Source organism: Lampetra planeri, chromosome 32 (genome assembly GCF_965212315.1).
Source record: "Lampetra planeri chromosome 32, kcLamPlan1.2.h2, whole genome shotgun sequence".
NCBI classification, from domain to species: domain Eukaryota; kingdom Metazoa; phylum Chordata; class Hyperoartia; order Petromyzontiformes; family Petromyzontidae; genus Lampetra; species Lampetra planeri.
The window spans coordinates 345,161-362,967 of record NC_136138.1 but is presented as its reverse complement, the minus strand read 5'-3'; the positions used below and the strand labels follow the sequence as shown (position 1 = coordinate 362,967).

Here is a 17,807-nt window from a genome sequence, read left to right as displayed (position 1 = left end):
CATTTTGCGTGAATGCAGACAAATTACGGACACTTTTCTATCCATGAAATGTCCACGTTAACGCAATTTCACTCCGGCCACGCGCCATGAGATCGTAAAACGAGAAGCACCCCGGGGAGGCTGCTTTGCCATCCATCCCTGACAGCGCCACGGTGTCCCTGCAGTATAACAATGCCTCCCCATCGCCTTGCCAGTTATTCCAACATTACACATCTTTTGGCAAGTTCCCTGAAAAGCTTTTTGTTTAAAATAATTCAGTTTTAATAATCACGTTTATTATATGTATTGTGAAAAGTGATAAAAGAGTATATTTTTAGGTTAGAAGTAGAGTGGAATGACTGTCAAGCACAAACATGCAAATACAGGCGTCTCTCACGTAACGTGCAACATGCGTTCCTGAAAAACAGCGCGCAAGTCGAATCGCGCTGTACGAAGCTGATATTCCCATAGACATACATGTTATAAGCGGGGGCGCGTTACCGAAGGAAACTGAAGTATAATTTAATTTAATTATTTTAGCCCTGGATTTACAAAAGAAACCATGTATAAATGTAATACTTAATATTACAAAGATTACTTAACAAGGAGTTTAATAACAAGATAACTAGGATGGAAAAGATTACTATTTTGAATCTTTATAATTGAAAAAAGAATTATTGAAAAAAAATTTTTACAATATTTTTTGTTTCTTGAGCGCGTAAACTGTGCAATGCATAGCGTAAGTGTGAAGTGTCCCTTAAAAGACGAATCGCATAACTGCGAATTTTCGCTATGGGGGGGGGGTTGCATTACGCAAGGAATGCCTGTACAATAATGCCAAAAACTATAAATACATGAATGCCTCTGTGCAATTTGGATACATTAGCTGGTGTCGTGCAGATTTGACATTTTACATTGATATGATTTAATTATTTTGTTAAATAACTATACCGCTCCGCTTTATGCAAAGGACTTGGAATATATCTTAGCAATAACTCTAAAGTACACCTACATGACATTAGTGTTATAATAGTTTCATTTAGGGCAATGTTACGCGACTTGTGAATAGCAAAGTGATTACGGAGGCTAACACTGCGTAGCTGCTCAATTGTGTGTGCCGATGCTCATCGCGATGGCAGTATTAACCCCTCTGCCTGGAACGAATCATTGGTCCGAGAGAACCTGCCCGTGCTGATTTGATGACCACGGGCTCGTTAAGCTAAAAGGCAGTGTCCCAGGTGCAATGAGACGGTCTTTGGGAACAGACCCACTCTATTCCTTCACAACGTAAAATACAGTTACTTATATTACGCTGCTTACAATAATGACCAGCAGCGAATCACAAAAAGCCATCCATAAGAGGTTTTTGGGTTAGATCGCGTAAATATACAAAATGTGTCGTTAAAACCTGCCACCACCCGACACAGCCAACTAGTAAGGGTTGTCACGTAAACAGAACATGTCAATTCGTCACTAGTACAGCACACCAGTGGGTTGGAGAGCCAAGCCAGAACATGTAAAAACCGAGTACCACGTTTCGCTAGTAATTACAACTAGTTTCATCAGGCGACAACCAGATCTAGCTAGATCTAAACGTGCTCACGAATATTTACACGCAGTGCGAGAAGCGTGAAAGTCCTGCATAGCTTGGAGCTAACTTTCAAAAACCCTTGCTCAAGCAGGGTTTTTAAAAGTGCATGGCAGTGTCGTGAAGGGACAACGCAGGGCAGTGGTGAGATTACAAGGAACCATCGTCAAAAAAATATACAAATAATCTTCTGATGGAAGCCAACAAAATATCTACACAGAATTACAGCTCACAACCAAAAATGTACAAGGTACAGTGCACCGATAACAAGGAACGGCATCCTTCTGTCACTTTCACCACCGTCATCATCTTCTCATATCTGTGCTGATGATCGTAACGTGTAGATTAGGTTCAAGGTTTAGATGCCTGCGGGAGAGAGGAACAACATTTTACGTTGATAATTATTATGTGTCTTTACCAAGGAAAGCCTCACTGGCTCTCAAAACTCTTTTCAGGAGGGTCCTGCTAAGTTTTTTGCAGCTGCTGTGTGCAATCCGAATTGAGTTAACTGTTTTTCAGCATTGGGATGGTTGGTTAATGCCAGTTACAACACTGTTATTTTAGCTTTGCCGAAAAAACTAGAGAACCCATGCAGAACAGGGGGAGAGAACAAGGGTTTTCTCCAGGTTCTCTGGAGGAAAAACTATCATTCCTTTACAGTTATCACACAAGTGAGCATGTATGCCACCTGCCACTGTGGTGAGGATTTGGAATAATAATACTAATTTCGGAGACAGTTCATGTTATTTGAGCATACAGTTAATATTATGGGATATGTGCAAAGCCAATTCAACACAATGTTGATCCCGTGACTTATCTGGATGTGTCTACCGTGGTTACACGTTAACCAGAGTGCAGTCTTGTGGCGCTTGAGCTCGCTAGCTCGCTCGCTCGCTCGCGTGGATGTGCGGGCCAAGTGCCCGCGTGGGGTTTAGTTGCAATGTCGTACCTTGCTGGAAGGAGATTTCTTACGCGACATGGATCGGCGAAGGCGACGGATGATCGGCCAGGAACGCTGGACACAAATGGATACACGCTCATTCACATGCACTCGTATACGATTCTGCCTCTCAAGAGGTTTAGGGAGTCATGTGCAATAAGAAAAGCCACATCAAAATGAACCATCACCATACAAGCAGATGACACACAGCTCATGACACCATCCATGAAGTGATGCATTGGCAACAGATCTGAAACTAATATTTTCCAGTAGAGAAGGGAGAAAGAGGGAGAGGGGGTGGGAGTAGAAGCTGCATCGCTGCAAAGCGAGGGGGAGAGTGAGGTAGCCGCGCGCAACGCGTACTTGGGGATGGTCATCTCGACGCGGCGACGCCCGGGGCGGCGGCCTCTCGCGGGGGGTGGCCGGTACCACAAAGCACATGGAGGCCGACTTCTTACTCTGCGGGAAGCACAGGGGACAGCAGCGTGTCACCATCAGCGTGACGTAGGCTGTCGGGCAATACGCTCACGTTGGATCAACTTGCGAATGAGCAAGGAGGCGTAACGTTCACGGAAATTAACAAGCAGAATTATTATTATCCTCACTAAGTCCCAACACTCTTTTTCAGGATGGACCTGTTGCTGCTATGTAATCCCATTCGAGCAATATTTGGGAAATTTTTCAGCAATACGATTTGGCCAATACTATTTACATTGAATGTTTTCTTAACTCTGGGAGGAGACTGGAGAATCTGGAGGAAACAAATGCGGGATCAGGGGAGAAGGTACAAACAGCACGTAGAAATCGGCCTCGTTAGGAATTGAACCCAGGTCCTTCTTGCTGCGAGCACTGTACCACCTCCCTGCTATGCAAGAATCACCGAATAGCTCCAGCTGTTGATAATCTGCAAGAGTTGCATATTTTGGGCTCTTAACAATTCAGCCCCGGCATAATTAAACAAAATCGTATAACTTGGGGTTTGTATACGAATCATAAAAAAAACATGGTAATAAGTCAGATGGTGAAGTTTGTTTGACGTTTGTGATTAGGTGAGGTGTGATGGTACAGGGAACTGATGACGTGCCCAGATATTTATTCGTGGACGTTCTCTTGAGCATCAGAGCTTGAGACCACCAGTCACGTGATGTTCAGTGTCTTAAGTAAAATACTAACTTAAAGCTTTCGTGACTGCAGGAATTCATATTCTTTGGGTCTTTCGGTAAAGCCACGTAGATAGAAAAAAAAGAATAACAATATCACAACATTTCGACCGCAACACAAGCAATCGTCATCAGGTGAAAAAATATATCGCGGGAGAGCTGCTGAGGGAGGAAACATATATTTTTTAAACATATTTTTTCTGCCTCAGCAGCTCTCTCGCTATATATATTTTCACCTGATGACGCTTGCTTGTGTTGCAATCGAAACGTCGTGATATTGTTATTCCAATTATTATTTTTTTCTATCTACGTGGCTTTACCGAAAGACCCAAAAAATATAAAATACTAAGATGTGCGCATCTACCAATGCCCGCTCATGCTCCACGAATTGCACTGGCCACATGGCACATAGGGGGATAGCGCAAGGGATATGCGGTGGCTTAAATCGACACTGACCACGACAACCTCTGCACAGAGCTGCAACGTTACCTCCGGTGAGCATTCTGTGTTGTGGCCGATCCCAGATTTCCGTTTTCGCATGTCCGCATTTGCGTCGGCGAGCGCGGGGCGGAGGAACATGCGGCGTGCTGTCATTTCTGGTTTTGCCGTGCACAGATCCTCACCCGGCATGAATGTCTGTTACACACGTGTACACACACAGAGCCGAAAAATGTGTATGCATTTCCATCACGTACGTTCTAAACTGCACAAGATTGTCACTTTGTTGTAATCGATTACCACTGCACGTGTGCATTTTTCATGGTTGCCTCCTCCTTAGTGTGGGTTTTGTCACATGCAAATAAATTAAACAAAGAATTGGGTCTCCCCGAGGCTTTCCTAGGTAAAGGACTACGAGTATTAGTGTTGCGATAGCTATGGGCATCTGTGATATCTTGATGAGAATAACTGTCTAAAAGTGCTCCACTGCAACTCACCTCCACTTCCAGTGGGTAGCAGGATCGTAGGTGAGGCAGGGTTGCTTGGTTGCGCTTTTGCAATTCTTCCTGACGTAGCAAATGGTCGTTTCTGGTGTCGCTTTTATCAGAAAAGTCCACCTTGCAATTGACCAGTGGCTGGTTTTCCTGCAAACCCTCCGTGTAGCAAGCGCTAGTCCCCAGCGCCGCTCTGGGCTGCCGCCGAGGCAGAGCGTGCGCGCCAAGTCCCTGGCGCTCAAGTTCATCCCATTCGGCATCTGGGTCTGGCTCATCTACGCAGCTCATGTAATACGATGCATTTCCTGGAAAACAACAACGCAAGGATAATTGATGCAAACGCTGCTGTGCAATGTGTGCATTTCACAATCAATGTTATTATTCCGCTTGATTACCCAGGAAAGCCTTGCTGCGTCTCAAGACTCATTTTCAGGAGGGTCCTGTCAGGTTTTTGCAGCAGGGGTGGCGTTGCTTTGCGCAATCTCCATTGAGTTATTTGCGGTAAAAAATCTAAAGTTTAGAAAATTTGAACCGTGCCATCAGCACACAATGGCCTGCTCATTTCGAACGACGTGACGGAATCTTAAACGTCCGCTATGAAGCAGACGGCGCACATTTTATGGTTAATACTCCCGTGGTTATAACCAAGGCGGCCTGCCAGATTCGAACCGCAAACCTCTGTAACAAGAGGCCAACACGCTACCGCTGGGCCGCGTCACCGGCCCCGCTACTGCGATCACGAGCTTCTCACGTGCAGGTTCCCACCGGGGTGCGTGTGGATGACCTGAAGGAGAGCGCATGACAGCTCACCCTTGCGACGCCGCGTCATCGGCGGGGCCTGCAACTGCTCCAGGTTGCGGCCATCGGTTCCGTGTGGACCGAGGGGCCGGTAGCCGGGGAGGCTCCGCAGGCTGGCGTCGGACAAGCGCCCAGACCTCAGGTCCTGTACAAACAGCAGCGGTGTCCCCACCGGTTACTCGACGCAAGCTTCACACAACTCAACAGTATCGTGCTGCCAGTTTACAAGTTTGTTTGGTTTAGTGTTAGATTAAAAAAAACAGGACCGTTATTTCGATTGAAAATGACATATATAACACGTACATTTTCACAAACCAATGTTACGGTTCATAATAGATTTTTGGCTTAGGGCCACGTAATAATCTGGCCCAATTTTTGGTGCAAGGGACCACCCAATATAGTCAAATTAATTTTGCAACGAACGAGCGTCTAATGTTCAAAATTGGTATTGTTTCAGCTCACCGGTGAGTTGAACAACAATCCTCACAACCAGATTTGCAGGAAAAGTTATTCAACTTACCGGTGAGTCGAAACAATAATACCTGCTGCGATAAACCCTTATACACGTAACAATTTTAATTATTTGGCTGTGTCAAGTGGCAGAGGGTTTTACATCAAAAGTTTGGCCACATCATGATGTGCACTAACCTAAAATTAACTATGAATCGTCCGCTCTACGTTGTAATTTCTCAGTTCCAGTACCTCAAGCTGCAGGGAATTCTGGGAAGTGAAGGTGCCGAGCGTCACAAACGAAGCGGAGGATGCTGGGAATCCCAGCGACCAGTTGGAAGACTGCACGGGTATAGGTCTGTCCCCGTGGGAGCGCAACTCGTAGGCTGTGGTGGTGCTGCTGCGCATCGTGGACACACTGCTGGACACGCTGTCACGCCGACACGACTCCACCTTCTGCAGCACAGGGGGAGGGCTCGTGACGCAGGCCGGTACGACGGGGAGTGTTTTGTGTAGAGATCGTATTTTGGAGTGCCGTGACTGCCGTGCAGGTTCACAGCAGGAGACAATGTTGTTGTTCTCTATAATCGCAAGAGCGATTTGGAGGTAATTTTCTAATTTGAACGATGCGGCATGCAATGGCCTACTCGTTTTTTAATGACTTCACGAGATCTTTACTGCCCACTATAGCAGATGTCACATACTTATAGTGAATACGCCGGCAATAATAACCAAGGCGGCTGCTGAATTCGAACCGTGGACCCCTGCAACAAGCCGGGAATGCACTGCACTGGCTAAGTCACCGCCCCGGTAGCTCTCTTTAGCGATGCACTAGGCAGATGTATCAATGCAACATGAATACACACCATAGATCTCTATTAAACAGCCAATCACTCAAAGTCTCAGCAAATAGAAAATTGGCACATAAAATTATTATACATCATTGGAACCTCCTTTGCCAGTAGCAAAATATTTTTTTTGCTACTGGCAAAGGAGGTTCCAATGGTGTAAATGCTTACCCGAGCTCTCATACTCTGATGGTGCATTGTCTTTGAGGTGTGCGCCTTTTGGCGTCATTTGGTCCAACACCATGTGAGACTCGGCTCTAAGAAAAGCTGTCTCGGGTGTGGACCAATCAATTTCAAGGACAGTGCATACATGATCAGAGTTGTGTTTTTTGTTTGCATTCCGACCGCAGGTATTGTGGTCAACGCAAACATGACTCCTCGTAAAAAAAGGTGTCAGTTTTGTTGCCAGATAAAAGGGTAAAAAAACTATTATTATTATGCATCATATACGAAACATAATCCTGAAATGTAAAAAAGTAAACCGTTAAGTCTGAATTAAAACCAGTAATGTTTTAACCAACATTAAACCACATCGGCAAGCATGGACTAACAATGTAAATGCAGTGAGGGCACTGGTGGTAGAGGCTGAAAGAATAATGTAAAATGTAATATCACATCGCTCATGAAAATTGCATCTCACAACTCTTAGGAACCACAGACAAGCGGGAAGACAGCCATGTGGCGAGCTGCCGCTACCAACAATTGCCCAAGCTCTGAAGCCCTCTATAAAATAAGATTTTTTTAGCCAATGAATGAGTGTTTATCGATGTGGGAGGAAACCGGAGAAAACCCACACCTGCGAGGGGGAAACACTCTCGCCAATACAAATGGGTATGGCCGCTTGAAGCCCAGTGCTTCACAAAAAGCCGTGGTGCAGCGTAGTCACCACCGAGAAGGGCAGTGGGGGGGGTGTGACGTGCGTGCGTGATGTGCGTGGTGTGCAAGAGCGGCCGCGTGCCTTGTTAAGCGTGATGTCGATGACGTGCATGGTGCGGCGCCGTGCGGACGACGTGCGCGGCTTCTTCTTGGCCGAGTCGATGACGAGATCCTCGAGGGAGTTGAGGCTCCAGTCCAGAGCCGGAGCCTGCCCTCTCGCGAGGGAAGGCCTCGTCTGCAACGGTGTGAAGTAGAGGGTTTCCTGGGAGTGCCTGTTGCGCGGGCATACACACACGGCAACATGCACACAACGCGCACAGCACGAAGCACAATGAAGGTTGGCCCTTTGTCGCTGAACGTAAAGGACAAGGTCCCATTCTAGCGGAGAATCGACACAAAGGCTTCACGTGTACTTCGCTCCGTGAGAAACTGCCAATGGGGCAAATTTAAAAATATATTTAAATATTTGTGGGCACTCGGATATGTACGATTTTGCATACCGTGAACTTCTCTTGCGCGCCGAGCGTGTGACCATGCTGTGACGTCTTCCGTCTTCACTTGGAGTTCGTTCCAGATTTTCTTTTGACAAAATCTTTGCATTTTCCACCCCTGTATTAAAATGATCTTCAATTTCACTCACGTTAGCTTGCAGGGTGGCACATTCTTCTTTTGTAAAAATTTGATTACTTGGAGCCATGTCTCTCTCAGTAACAATGTCTGAAGGGGCCACGTCAGTTGGAACCTCATACTGCATCGTGGTGTCCAAGTTTTCCTCCATTGTAGCTGCCATAATGTCCTCATCTTCCCTGAAGTTTTCCTTTTCTTTCTCCCAAGCGTTCTTCTCCAATTCCAGATGTCCCTTCTCTTGATCGACAGAGGAGTTAACGTTTTCCCTTCTTATCTCTGACTTAGCAGTCTTGCGATCCTCGGTGGCTCCGGGGCTGGACATTTCCTGAATTTCCGTGTCGGTTTCTAGATCCTGCAGAGCTTTCAGAGCAGCATTCACCTTCCCTGGGGGAGCTGTGTCCTCCGTCTCCTTATTCTGCGTGGCAGCTTGCCGCAGTTTAGATGGCACTGCGTCATACATTTCTTGCTCCAATAGAACGCTATGACGTTCTATGCCGCTTGAAAGCGCGCCAGCCGCTCGTCTTTGCGTTAAGGTATTGCTCTCCTGTTTTGCTTTGCAGACATCACGTTCCTGCTTTGCGGTAGCACTCTCTAAATCTACAAGTCCTTTTACTTGTTTGGGCCCAGTTTTCTCTTGTTCTAACACGATACAATCAGTCTCTATTAAAGTCTTCAAATTGCTTTTATTTTCAACCATCGCCTTTTGATGCAAAAAATCAGTTCCCTCCAAGGCAAATTTTGCCATCGTTTGATCAAGCAAACTCTTCTGTTTTTTTATCACGGCCATTTCTCTATCCAAGTTCGACTTGACTCGCTCGTTCTCGGCCTTCTCTTTGTCAAGCGCAACTCTCTTTCGTGCCCAACTCATCTCTTCCTCATCCTTTTCAACCATCGCCTTTTGATGCAAAAAATCAGTTCCCTCCAAGGCAAATTTTGCCATCGTTTCATCAAGCAAACTCTTCTGTTTTTTTATCACGGCCATTTCTCTATCCAAGTTCGACTTGACTCGCTCGTTCTCGGCCTTCTCTTTGTCAAGCGCAACTCTCTTTCGTGCCCAACTCATCTCTTCCTCATCCACGGTCGCCCTTAGCTCAGCCATGTCATGTTCGAGCCTTCTCTGCTCAGTGCGCAAACGGGCGTTCTCTTGCTCCACTTTATACATCGTTTCACTTTGAGCGGCCCGCTCTTGCTCGGACCTAACCTTGAGGTTGCCCCTGTGCTGATCTAAAGACTCTCTTTCTTGCTGTAACGCTACCCTCTGCTGTTCTAAAAAAGCCTGCTCTTGCACCAAACGTTCGCTCTCTGTGGTCCATTTGGCTCTCTCCTGGTGCAGAGCTGCAAGCTCTCGTTTCAGGGTGACTCTCTCTTGTTCTAATGGAGCCACTAAAACGACTCTTTCTCGTTCCCAGATAGCTTTCATCTCCTCTAAAGTTGCTTTCATTCTATCCAGCGCGACTTTCTCTCGCTCCAGAGAAACCTTCTCATCTTCCAATAAATCCCTATCTTGCTGCAACTTCACTTTCTCCTGATTTTGTAATAATGTATTCTCTTGTACTTTGAATTTCATTTCTTCCAGCGCAGTCCTTTCTTCATTCAGAGTGGCTCGGAGCACGACCTCCTCGAGCTGCAGTGCTGCTTTTAAGCTGTCCGCTTCCATACGCACGCTCACGCTTGCCTGCTCCAGCTCACACAGTCTGTTTCTCTCATGCTCCAGCGATGCCGTCAGGGTGGTACGTTTCTGCTCCAGCACGGCCACCTCTTGTTGAAGGGAATCTCTGAATACGATTTGCTCATGGTCCAAGTTGGCTTGAACGAGGCGGACAGTCTCTGCTGGGGTGAATGCCTTTTGATTTCGTACATTGGCGTCGGAATCCTCTTGCTCAGGTGGGGAACAATCCTCTTCCATAAAGTCTTTCACTGCAGCAGCTTCTTGCATTGGTGCGAGCACGGCCACTTTTGTAACAGCTTTCAACAACACACCTCTCGCCGTCTCCAAGTCAGCCTGGTCTCCATCCAAGACATCGTTTGATTCATCCAGCGACACCAGACTTTCCCTCCGAGACAAAGACCGCTCCCCATCCCAAGTGGTCTCCTCTATATTTGTTTTGTCTTTTTCTTGGCATAGTGTGTCCCTTTCACGATGCCCCATACCATGCTTCCCAACAGATTTAAAATAATTATCTTGTGCAGGCTCTGTCCTCTGTTGTTGCAGAACTGCTTGTGCTACAATGCCATTGTCTGCCATGCCGATGTGAGTTTCTTCGCATGCAATACCTTTGTCCAGCCCTAAGATGGCTTTTAAAGTGGTCATCCCTTCCTCAAGGGCACAAATTAAGCTGCCCTTTTCATTGCCAGGCATAACCTCTATTTTTTCCAAGGAAGTAACAACGCAGACAAGGGCAGCCCTTGCTTGTTCTCGGACATCCACCTCTTGCTGCATCGTAATTCTCTCCCGCTGGAGTGAAGCAGTATCTTTTTGATTTGCTATACATTGGATTATTTTTTCCCTTTCATTCTCCAACAGGACCCTTTCTTGCTCCACCCTTACCTTCATAACTGATGTTTCTTCCTCCAGTGATGCTTTCAAATAAATCATTTCTTTGGTAAAGCTGGCCTTGCTTTGGTCTTGAATCACCCTCTCTTTCACCAGCTTGTCCTGCTCTTGCTCTACGCAATTCCATTTTTGTTTGAGAATAATCATGTCCTGCTCTAGTTTGCGTTTTTCCTGGTCCAGTCTCGATTTTTGTTGTCCTAAATTAATATTAATTTCATCCTCCATTGCTTTCAGAGCAGCTTTTTCCAGATTTAATGTATTTTTTTCCTGATCTAATATGACTCTTTGCTGCTCCATTGAGGCTTCTGTTGTCAACATGTGAGCCATTAAAGTGGACCTGTTCCCCTCTCCCATGGCTATCACAGCCATTCGCTCTTTTTCCAAAGCAGCCCTCTCTCGTTCGAGGATGTCCCTCTCTTTGCTTAGAGCCACCCTTTCCTGTTGTAATAAAGTTCTTCCTTGCTCCAAAGTGTCCCTGTGGCCAGTGTTTTTCAATTCAAAGTTCTCCTGCACGTCACGCGCGATTCCCATCTCTCTGCGGGACGATGTGCTGCTCCCTTCCAACGAATTTTGTTTCAAGGTGCTGGACCGTGCCCGAGTGGCCTCCACACCTTTGTCTTGAGAGACTCCGGTTTGCTTACTTTCATGACCATCCAATTCTTCCCTGAATGTGACATTGCCTTGATCCACCATGGAACCTTCCAGCTCCATTGTGGATTCATTTGGCATAAAATATTTCCTGTCTTTCACTATGAGTGTGCCGCTATCTTGGTCTGATACATTATTAAAGTCAGCAGGTTGTTCCTCCCGTGAAGATGTGGGTGTGTCATGGCTGTGCGTTGTATCTGTGTGTGCCTTGGCGAAAGGTGGCAGCCCAATGTCAGCTCTCTTCCGTGCTTTCTGACACATGTGCCATTCTTCCATCTGGAATACACACACAATCGCACATAAACTTCACAATAAAAGCAGTCAATTAACATAAAGTGATAACATCTGTGGCAGGCTAGGTGCACAGAGTCCACATGGGGGTGGTGAAGACTTGATAACAGATTGCGAGAAATAGGCGTTGTGAATTACCAGGCAGCAGTGACTTACAGATACGTCAATTTTAATCCGCACTTCTCCACATTAATTCGTCCCGAGTCTCAATGATCTACTGATTGTGATCTTCGCTTCTTCATCTCTGCCGACGGGTGGCCACTGCCAACTACCAGGTGGCATCAGCCACAACCCATCCCCACAACGGCTACTCTGGATACTGCTGGTACCAAACTCAATTTTGAGTGAGCACAATGAATGCGTAAGCCACCTGTAGGACCTCCGACATGACCTCCCCGGGCGGCAGGTTACGCTGCTCCTTCAGAGAGGCTTCCTTCTCTGCCAGCGCTCCCAGCTTGCCCTGCAGGATCCGCACAGTCTCCTCCAGCGAGGCCTGTGCACATCGTGTGAGCGGTGACGTGGCCGAGCGGTAGAAAATTCGCTGCTTGCTGCAGGGGTTTGCGGTTCACATCCGTCAGGTCATCCTAGTTATCACTGCGGGTGTGTTGCCCGTACAAACACTACGCGCTGTCCACTTAAAAGTAGACATTAAAGATCCCTTGTCATAATTCTAAACGAGTAGGCCATTATGTGCCGGTGTCATGGTACAAATTTTCCCAAGTTGAAATGAACCAATTGGGATAATACATAGCAACATCACCCTCTACTGTAAAAACGTTGCAGGACCTTCCTGAAGAAAAGTCTTCAGACTCAGGGAGGCTTTCCAGGGTAAACAATCATAAGTCATACTTGGATTCTGGACTATAACTAGGAGTAAAAATAAAAACTAGGATTAAGAATATTTGAGTTCACCCACGTTAAATCCTAAACAATCATTAAGATCTTGATTTGAAGCTTTCGTGACTGCAGGAATCCATACTATTTGGTTCTTTCAGTAAAGTCACGTAGGTATAAAATAAAATAAATCACGACGTTTCGGGCGCAACACAAGCGTCCGTCATCAGGTGGGAAAGCATGATCTGCTGCTGAGGCAGACTGTTTAAAAACCTTTTAAAACATTATGCGTCAGCAGATCATGCTTTCCCACCTGATGATGGACGCTTGTGTTGCACTCGAAAAGTCGTGATTTATTTTATTTTATACCTACGTGACTTTACCGAAAGAACCAAAGAGTAATAATTAATATTCATAATACTGGCTGCGAAAACCTGTGTAACGTAAACCTAGGCTTGCACTTGGCCATCAGCATGTTCCAAAAGCTTCAAAAATTAAGATTCATCAGCATGTTCTTGACATCACATGTACGACGCTTCAATTCTAAGAGAGTGGCAATTACATTTCTAGTCGATTAATCAACTTAATGGCCCCAGCTCCAAACACAATAATCACCATGAATCAACGGGGCAGTTACTCAAGTGGGGCTAAGAGGGAGTGGATCATGCTGATGGCTGCCTTACACCAGGCTTCAGACAAAAGCAAATCTAGCCTTACCTTGGCTAGCCATCAGCATGTTCCAGAAATCATGAGCAAGTATCACAGCGTTTCCGCAGCAGTTCTGCTTTATATGTGTGTTAAACCTGGGCAAAATTGAGGGGGATTTGTTTGCATCACCATGCACATTTGTTTTACTTTATTTCACGAGGTAAGGCCCACTAAGCTGTATAACACTTATTCAAAACCGTCCTGGCCACAAATGATAGCTCAATAAATTGGCTTATAATATCGAAATGTATAGCAGCCATATAATCTAAACGCGTCTTTCTAAATGTGGAGGGGAAAAACCAAGGGACCCAGAGACAAATCCATGCGACCACGGAGAGACCACGCAAATTCCAAATATACAGGCGTCAGGGTTGGGATCGAACCCACGACCCCTGTATACCAAGCAAGGTAGTTAACATCTCGCCACTGTGGTACATATGACAGTGCAAGTACCTTGCTGTTGAGCGCCTCTCCCAGGGCCTCTTCGAGCCAATGGATGCGCACCTCTGCTTCTGTGTGCCTCTGCTCCGCACTGCGGCTCGATTCCTCCAACAGCGAGCGACATTCCACCAGGTGTGTGCAGCTCTCGCGAACCTGCACACTCGTGCAGCAGAAGTGCACGCGGCTCAGCAACCCCGCCGGCTTCCAGCATTCAACCACCAATCAGCAGTGACACCACCGCCGGATGGCAAGTTACCATTCTGGGATGTTTTAATAAAAAGAGACCAGATGGCTTAATGGGACACTGTCTACAGGAAAGCCACCCATATGGATGCCTACCTAAAACCGGGCTCCCACCACCATCCATCCCAGAAGAATTCCCTCATCAAAACTCTACACCATAGAGCTCGATGTATTTCCGACCGTCATCACAGAGCCAGTGAACTGGAACACGTACAAAAAGCTCTCAAGATGAATGGATATTCAGACTACACAATCCGTAAAGCTATCACCCCAACCATTGGGAAAGAACCATCTAAGGACCCAATCAACACCATCACCTTGCCATACATAGCAGGGGTCACTAAAGAGATTTACAAATTCATAAGCAAACACAAGATCCAGGTTCGATTTAACACAGTACATCAAATTCGTGATCTGATCCCATCTGTGAAGGATGTGATCCCGGACATGCAATACCACGGCGTCTACAAACTAAGCTGTGTCTGCGGCAGTAGTTACATTTGGGAAACCAAGCGACATGTCTCGGACCGTGCTCGTGAACATAAGGAAGATCTGAAACATGGTAGGACCAATACCTCGGCCGTGGCTGACCATTGTTTTAATGCGGTGGGCTCACACGAAATTAATTTCTCGAAGACGAAGGTACTTTTCAAGCCCACTAACTATCAACAAAGATTCGTTCATGAAGCCATCCATATATAGAGACAGACACAATTTCAACCGAGAAGATGGGTACAAACTGAGCAAGTATTGGAAGGACGTTATCAACCAGTTTAAATCATAATTGGCTATGATGTTCCCATCCTACCACCTTCTGATGTTAGTTGTGCTTTACGCCCATTTCAAACTTGCGCTTTCAGTCACTTCGCGCGCTGACCCCTTGGTTGTGGCTCTGCGATCTTCCATTAACATGCTAATCTCTCTTTAACATGTAAATTTTCATCTGGCAGCCCTTTGATTGGTGGAAAACGAGCCACCGCCGGGCTCGCTGCCGAACACTTACATTATCATTGGCTGCTGACATTTGGGCTACGCCCATTTCAAACCCTTATCAACAGTTTCCCTTGGAAGCTAACCTCCTTTTTCCTGAAGACGACCGCTTGTGTTGCGATCGAAACGTCATAGTTTTCTGTAATTTTTTTATTATTTTCTTTGAACCTATTTATGTGACTTTAACGAAAGACCCAAGAATATGAATTCCTGCAGTCAAGGAAGCTTTAAGTTAAGAATAATCTTTACAACCAAAATTTTGCTATTAAATACATTTTATTTGACACGACGTCAAACATCGCCAGAACAAAATCCAGGAAGTCAGAATTGTTCTCAAACTTACCGGTGAGCTGAAACGATAATAATTGGCGCGTTGCACGCTTATACACGGAATTCAGTGATCCCTCGTTTATCGCGGTTAATGGGGACCGAAACCCCTCGCGATAGGTGAAAATCCGCGAAGTAGGATTGGCCCCCTAGGAATTTCCGTATATGTGTGTGTGGGTACCAGAATGTTTAAAATATGTATATTTATACTTTATATATATATTTTACTTAAATCTATTTAATTATAAAACCTTAATATTATACATTCAATCTCTCTCTCTCTCTCTCATACGATACGTATTATGGTGTTCTACACTCACCAATCACAGTAGTATCTTGAGACTTGACTCCAGTAATGACGACGACGACGATGACAATGACTACGATGACAGACCTGTGCAGTTCGATGAATGTGATGATGATGACGATGGTGTTACTGCACAGGTATAATGAGGCCTTTAAATCAGTTCGAAAAATCCGCGATGCACTGAGGCCGCGAAACTTGAACTGCGAAGTGGCGAGGGATTACTGTAATTGGTTTGGCTGTATTGGGTGCAGTAGGGTCTCAAGGACACAGATTGGGTCAGATCAGCAGTCAAGAAGCTCTCCAGCGACATTTGTTTTTTACTCATTTTGGCTAGGGTTAGCTTTTTGGCTTACCAAAATTGTGACTGAGACAAGTGCGCAGTGCGGGAAAAAGGCGTGGACAGAAGTGATAAATAAAATAATGGGTGGGCCACACGCGGACTCATCGCTCACCTCTTGCTGTGCGGCCCGGTTTCTAACAGACCACGGACCGGTACCAGTCTGCGGCTCGGGAATTGGATACCCCTGGGTTAGATCATTACCTGGCCTAATCCAGGCCCAGTAATTAATACTGGCTGTGTTAACCACTGTGTTAAATTATAGTTCATGTCACCTGAACTCTGGCGATGTTTCCTAGGAAAAAGCCAACTTGGACTGGTCCCAACAAGTTACAATACAACAAACGCAGTGACACAGTCCCATACAAGCAACTTCCTCCTTGCATCACACATCCCTAACAAGGTCTCAATGTGCGTGTGTCTACATTTTGGTTTCTTTCACTGCTGGAATGAACACTCACCTTGGAAGACAGCTCACTGTTCTCCTCGGCAAGTTGAGTCAGTCTTTTTCCCATAAACTCATTCTCCTTCTTCAACTCCTGGCATTGTTTCACAGTCACAGACAACCTGCGTTCATTCAGATGGGCAGAAAGGCAGTTCATGAATTGGACTACTTTTCATGTGCACATGCAATACATAATGTAAGTCTCTAATATATTGTGCGTGGCAAGTTGTGGCAGGGTGTGGGATAGAGGTGTGCTAGAGATGTATGAGCTAAAGGGTGATGATGGATGTCTCGGTTTAAATTCAGATGCAGCCATAGATCAAATTAGGTATTCAGTGCAGCCCTAGTTTTTTGGCAAGACTGTCAATGGAATGTTTTAGGCAAAGACTTTTTTTATAAATAATATATTTTACATACCAGCACAATTATTGTACACAAGGTAAAATGTATCCATGTGGGGAATATCAGCAAAGGAACATGGAGAATGAAGTTAAAATAGGAAAAATGGTGTCTCCTGCTTAATGAAAGGAGCAGTGCTTATCTCTTGTTTATATCCAGGAACCAGCGCTCGAAAGTGAGTGGGCAGCGAGGTGGCCCAGTGGTAGTGGGATCGCCACTTGACAGAGTTTTACTAATGCCGTACTAATCATGTAACATGTGCCATCTCCTTCATATTCAAAATGGGCAAGCCATTATGCGCTGGTGTCATGGTGCAAATTTGTCAAATTCAAATATTACCTGCAAATTACTCTTTTGGGTTTAAACAGAACATTACTCCCGACTGGCAAAACACAGAACATCGCTCCCTACTGTCAAAACACAGAACATCGCTCGCTCCGACTGGGAAAAATATATCTCCTGTGATAGCCCTACGCAAAAGGAATGGCGCGAATACGAAATTATTATCATCTTTAAAAATTATTATCAGTGCTCACAGTATTTAACCCAATCATAATCTGAATATTTATTTATCCTGGAGAAATCCGATGAGCTATGAAGCTCTTTTTCACAGATGTCCAGTAGGGGCGAGTCAGAAAGTTACAAACAAAACAAAAACGATAGGAGTGCAAAGTATAAGAAAGATAAGAAAATCTCTAAAATAATTCCATAAAATAGACAAAATGTAAAAGTTCAAATTGCATAAGTACACCAATACCCAAGCTTAGGCAAGGCAGAAAAACAGCAAAAACAGTCTAAGACCACACCAAGACAACATGCAGTCCCTCAATAAAATTGCACATTAAAGTTAGAAATCACATTTGAAAATGCAGTTATATGCAGCACTAATCTTCTGCTTCAGGGTATTTTTGAATGACGATTCACAGTGTTAAGAAAAAACACAAGGTTGTTCCAAAAAATGTATTGTCAGCCTCCCACTCACTGCGCCAGGCAATAACTGGTCCAGCGCATACGTAGTGAGTCCAACTGAGTCGCAGACGTTATCTTGGGAGCAACACTATTTATTCACATACAATACGTAACAT

At 45.3% G+C, this 17,807-nt stretch overlaps 1 protein-coding gene across 1 annotated transcript in view; it reads right to left on the bottom strand.

The window, feature by feature from the left end:
- Positions 1-1,939: 1,939 nt before the first annotated feature.
- Positions 1,940-17,807, bottom strand: part of NUMA1 (nuclear mitotic apparatus protein 1) — a 32,111-nt gene continuing 16,243 nt past the window's right edge. The window contains exons 11-21 of the mRNA XM_078609390.1: positions 16,340-16,445; positions 13,687-13,827; positions 12,062-12,184; positions 8,072-11,676; positions 7,654-7,843; positions 6,100-6,303; positions 5,410-5,542; positions 4,603-4,904; positions 4,157-4,303; positions 2,871-2,966; positions 1,940-2,582 (exon numbers count right to left, since the gene is read on the bottom strand). Of these exons, the coding sequence (XP_078465516.1) occupies positions 2,499-2,582; positions 2,871-2,966; positions 4,157-4,303; positions 4,603-4,904; positions 5,410-5,542; positions 6,100-6,303; positions 7,654-7,843; positions 8,072-11,676; positions 12,062-12,184; positions 13,687-13,827; positions 16,340-16,445 (5,131 nt within the window). The 3' untranslated portion in view covers positions 1,940-2,498. The remainder of the gene's footprint in view (positions 2,583-2,870; positions 2,967-4,156; positions 4,304-4,602; positions 4,905-5,409; positions 5,543-6,099; positions 6,304-7,653; positions 7,844-8,071; positions 11,677-12,061; positions 12,185-13,686; positions 13,828-16,339; positions 16,446-17,807) is intronic.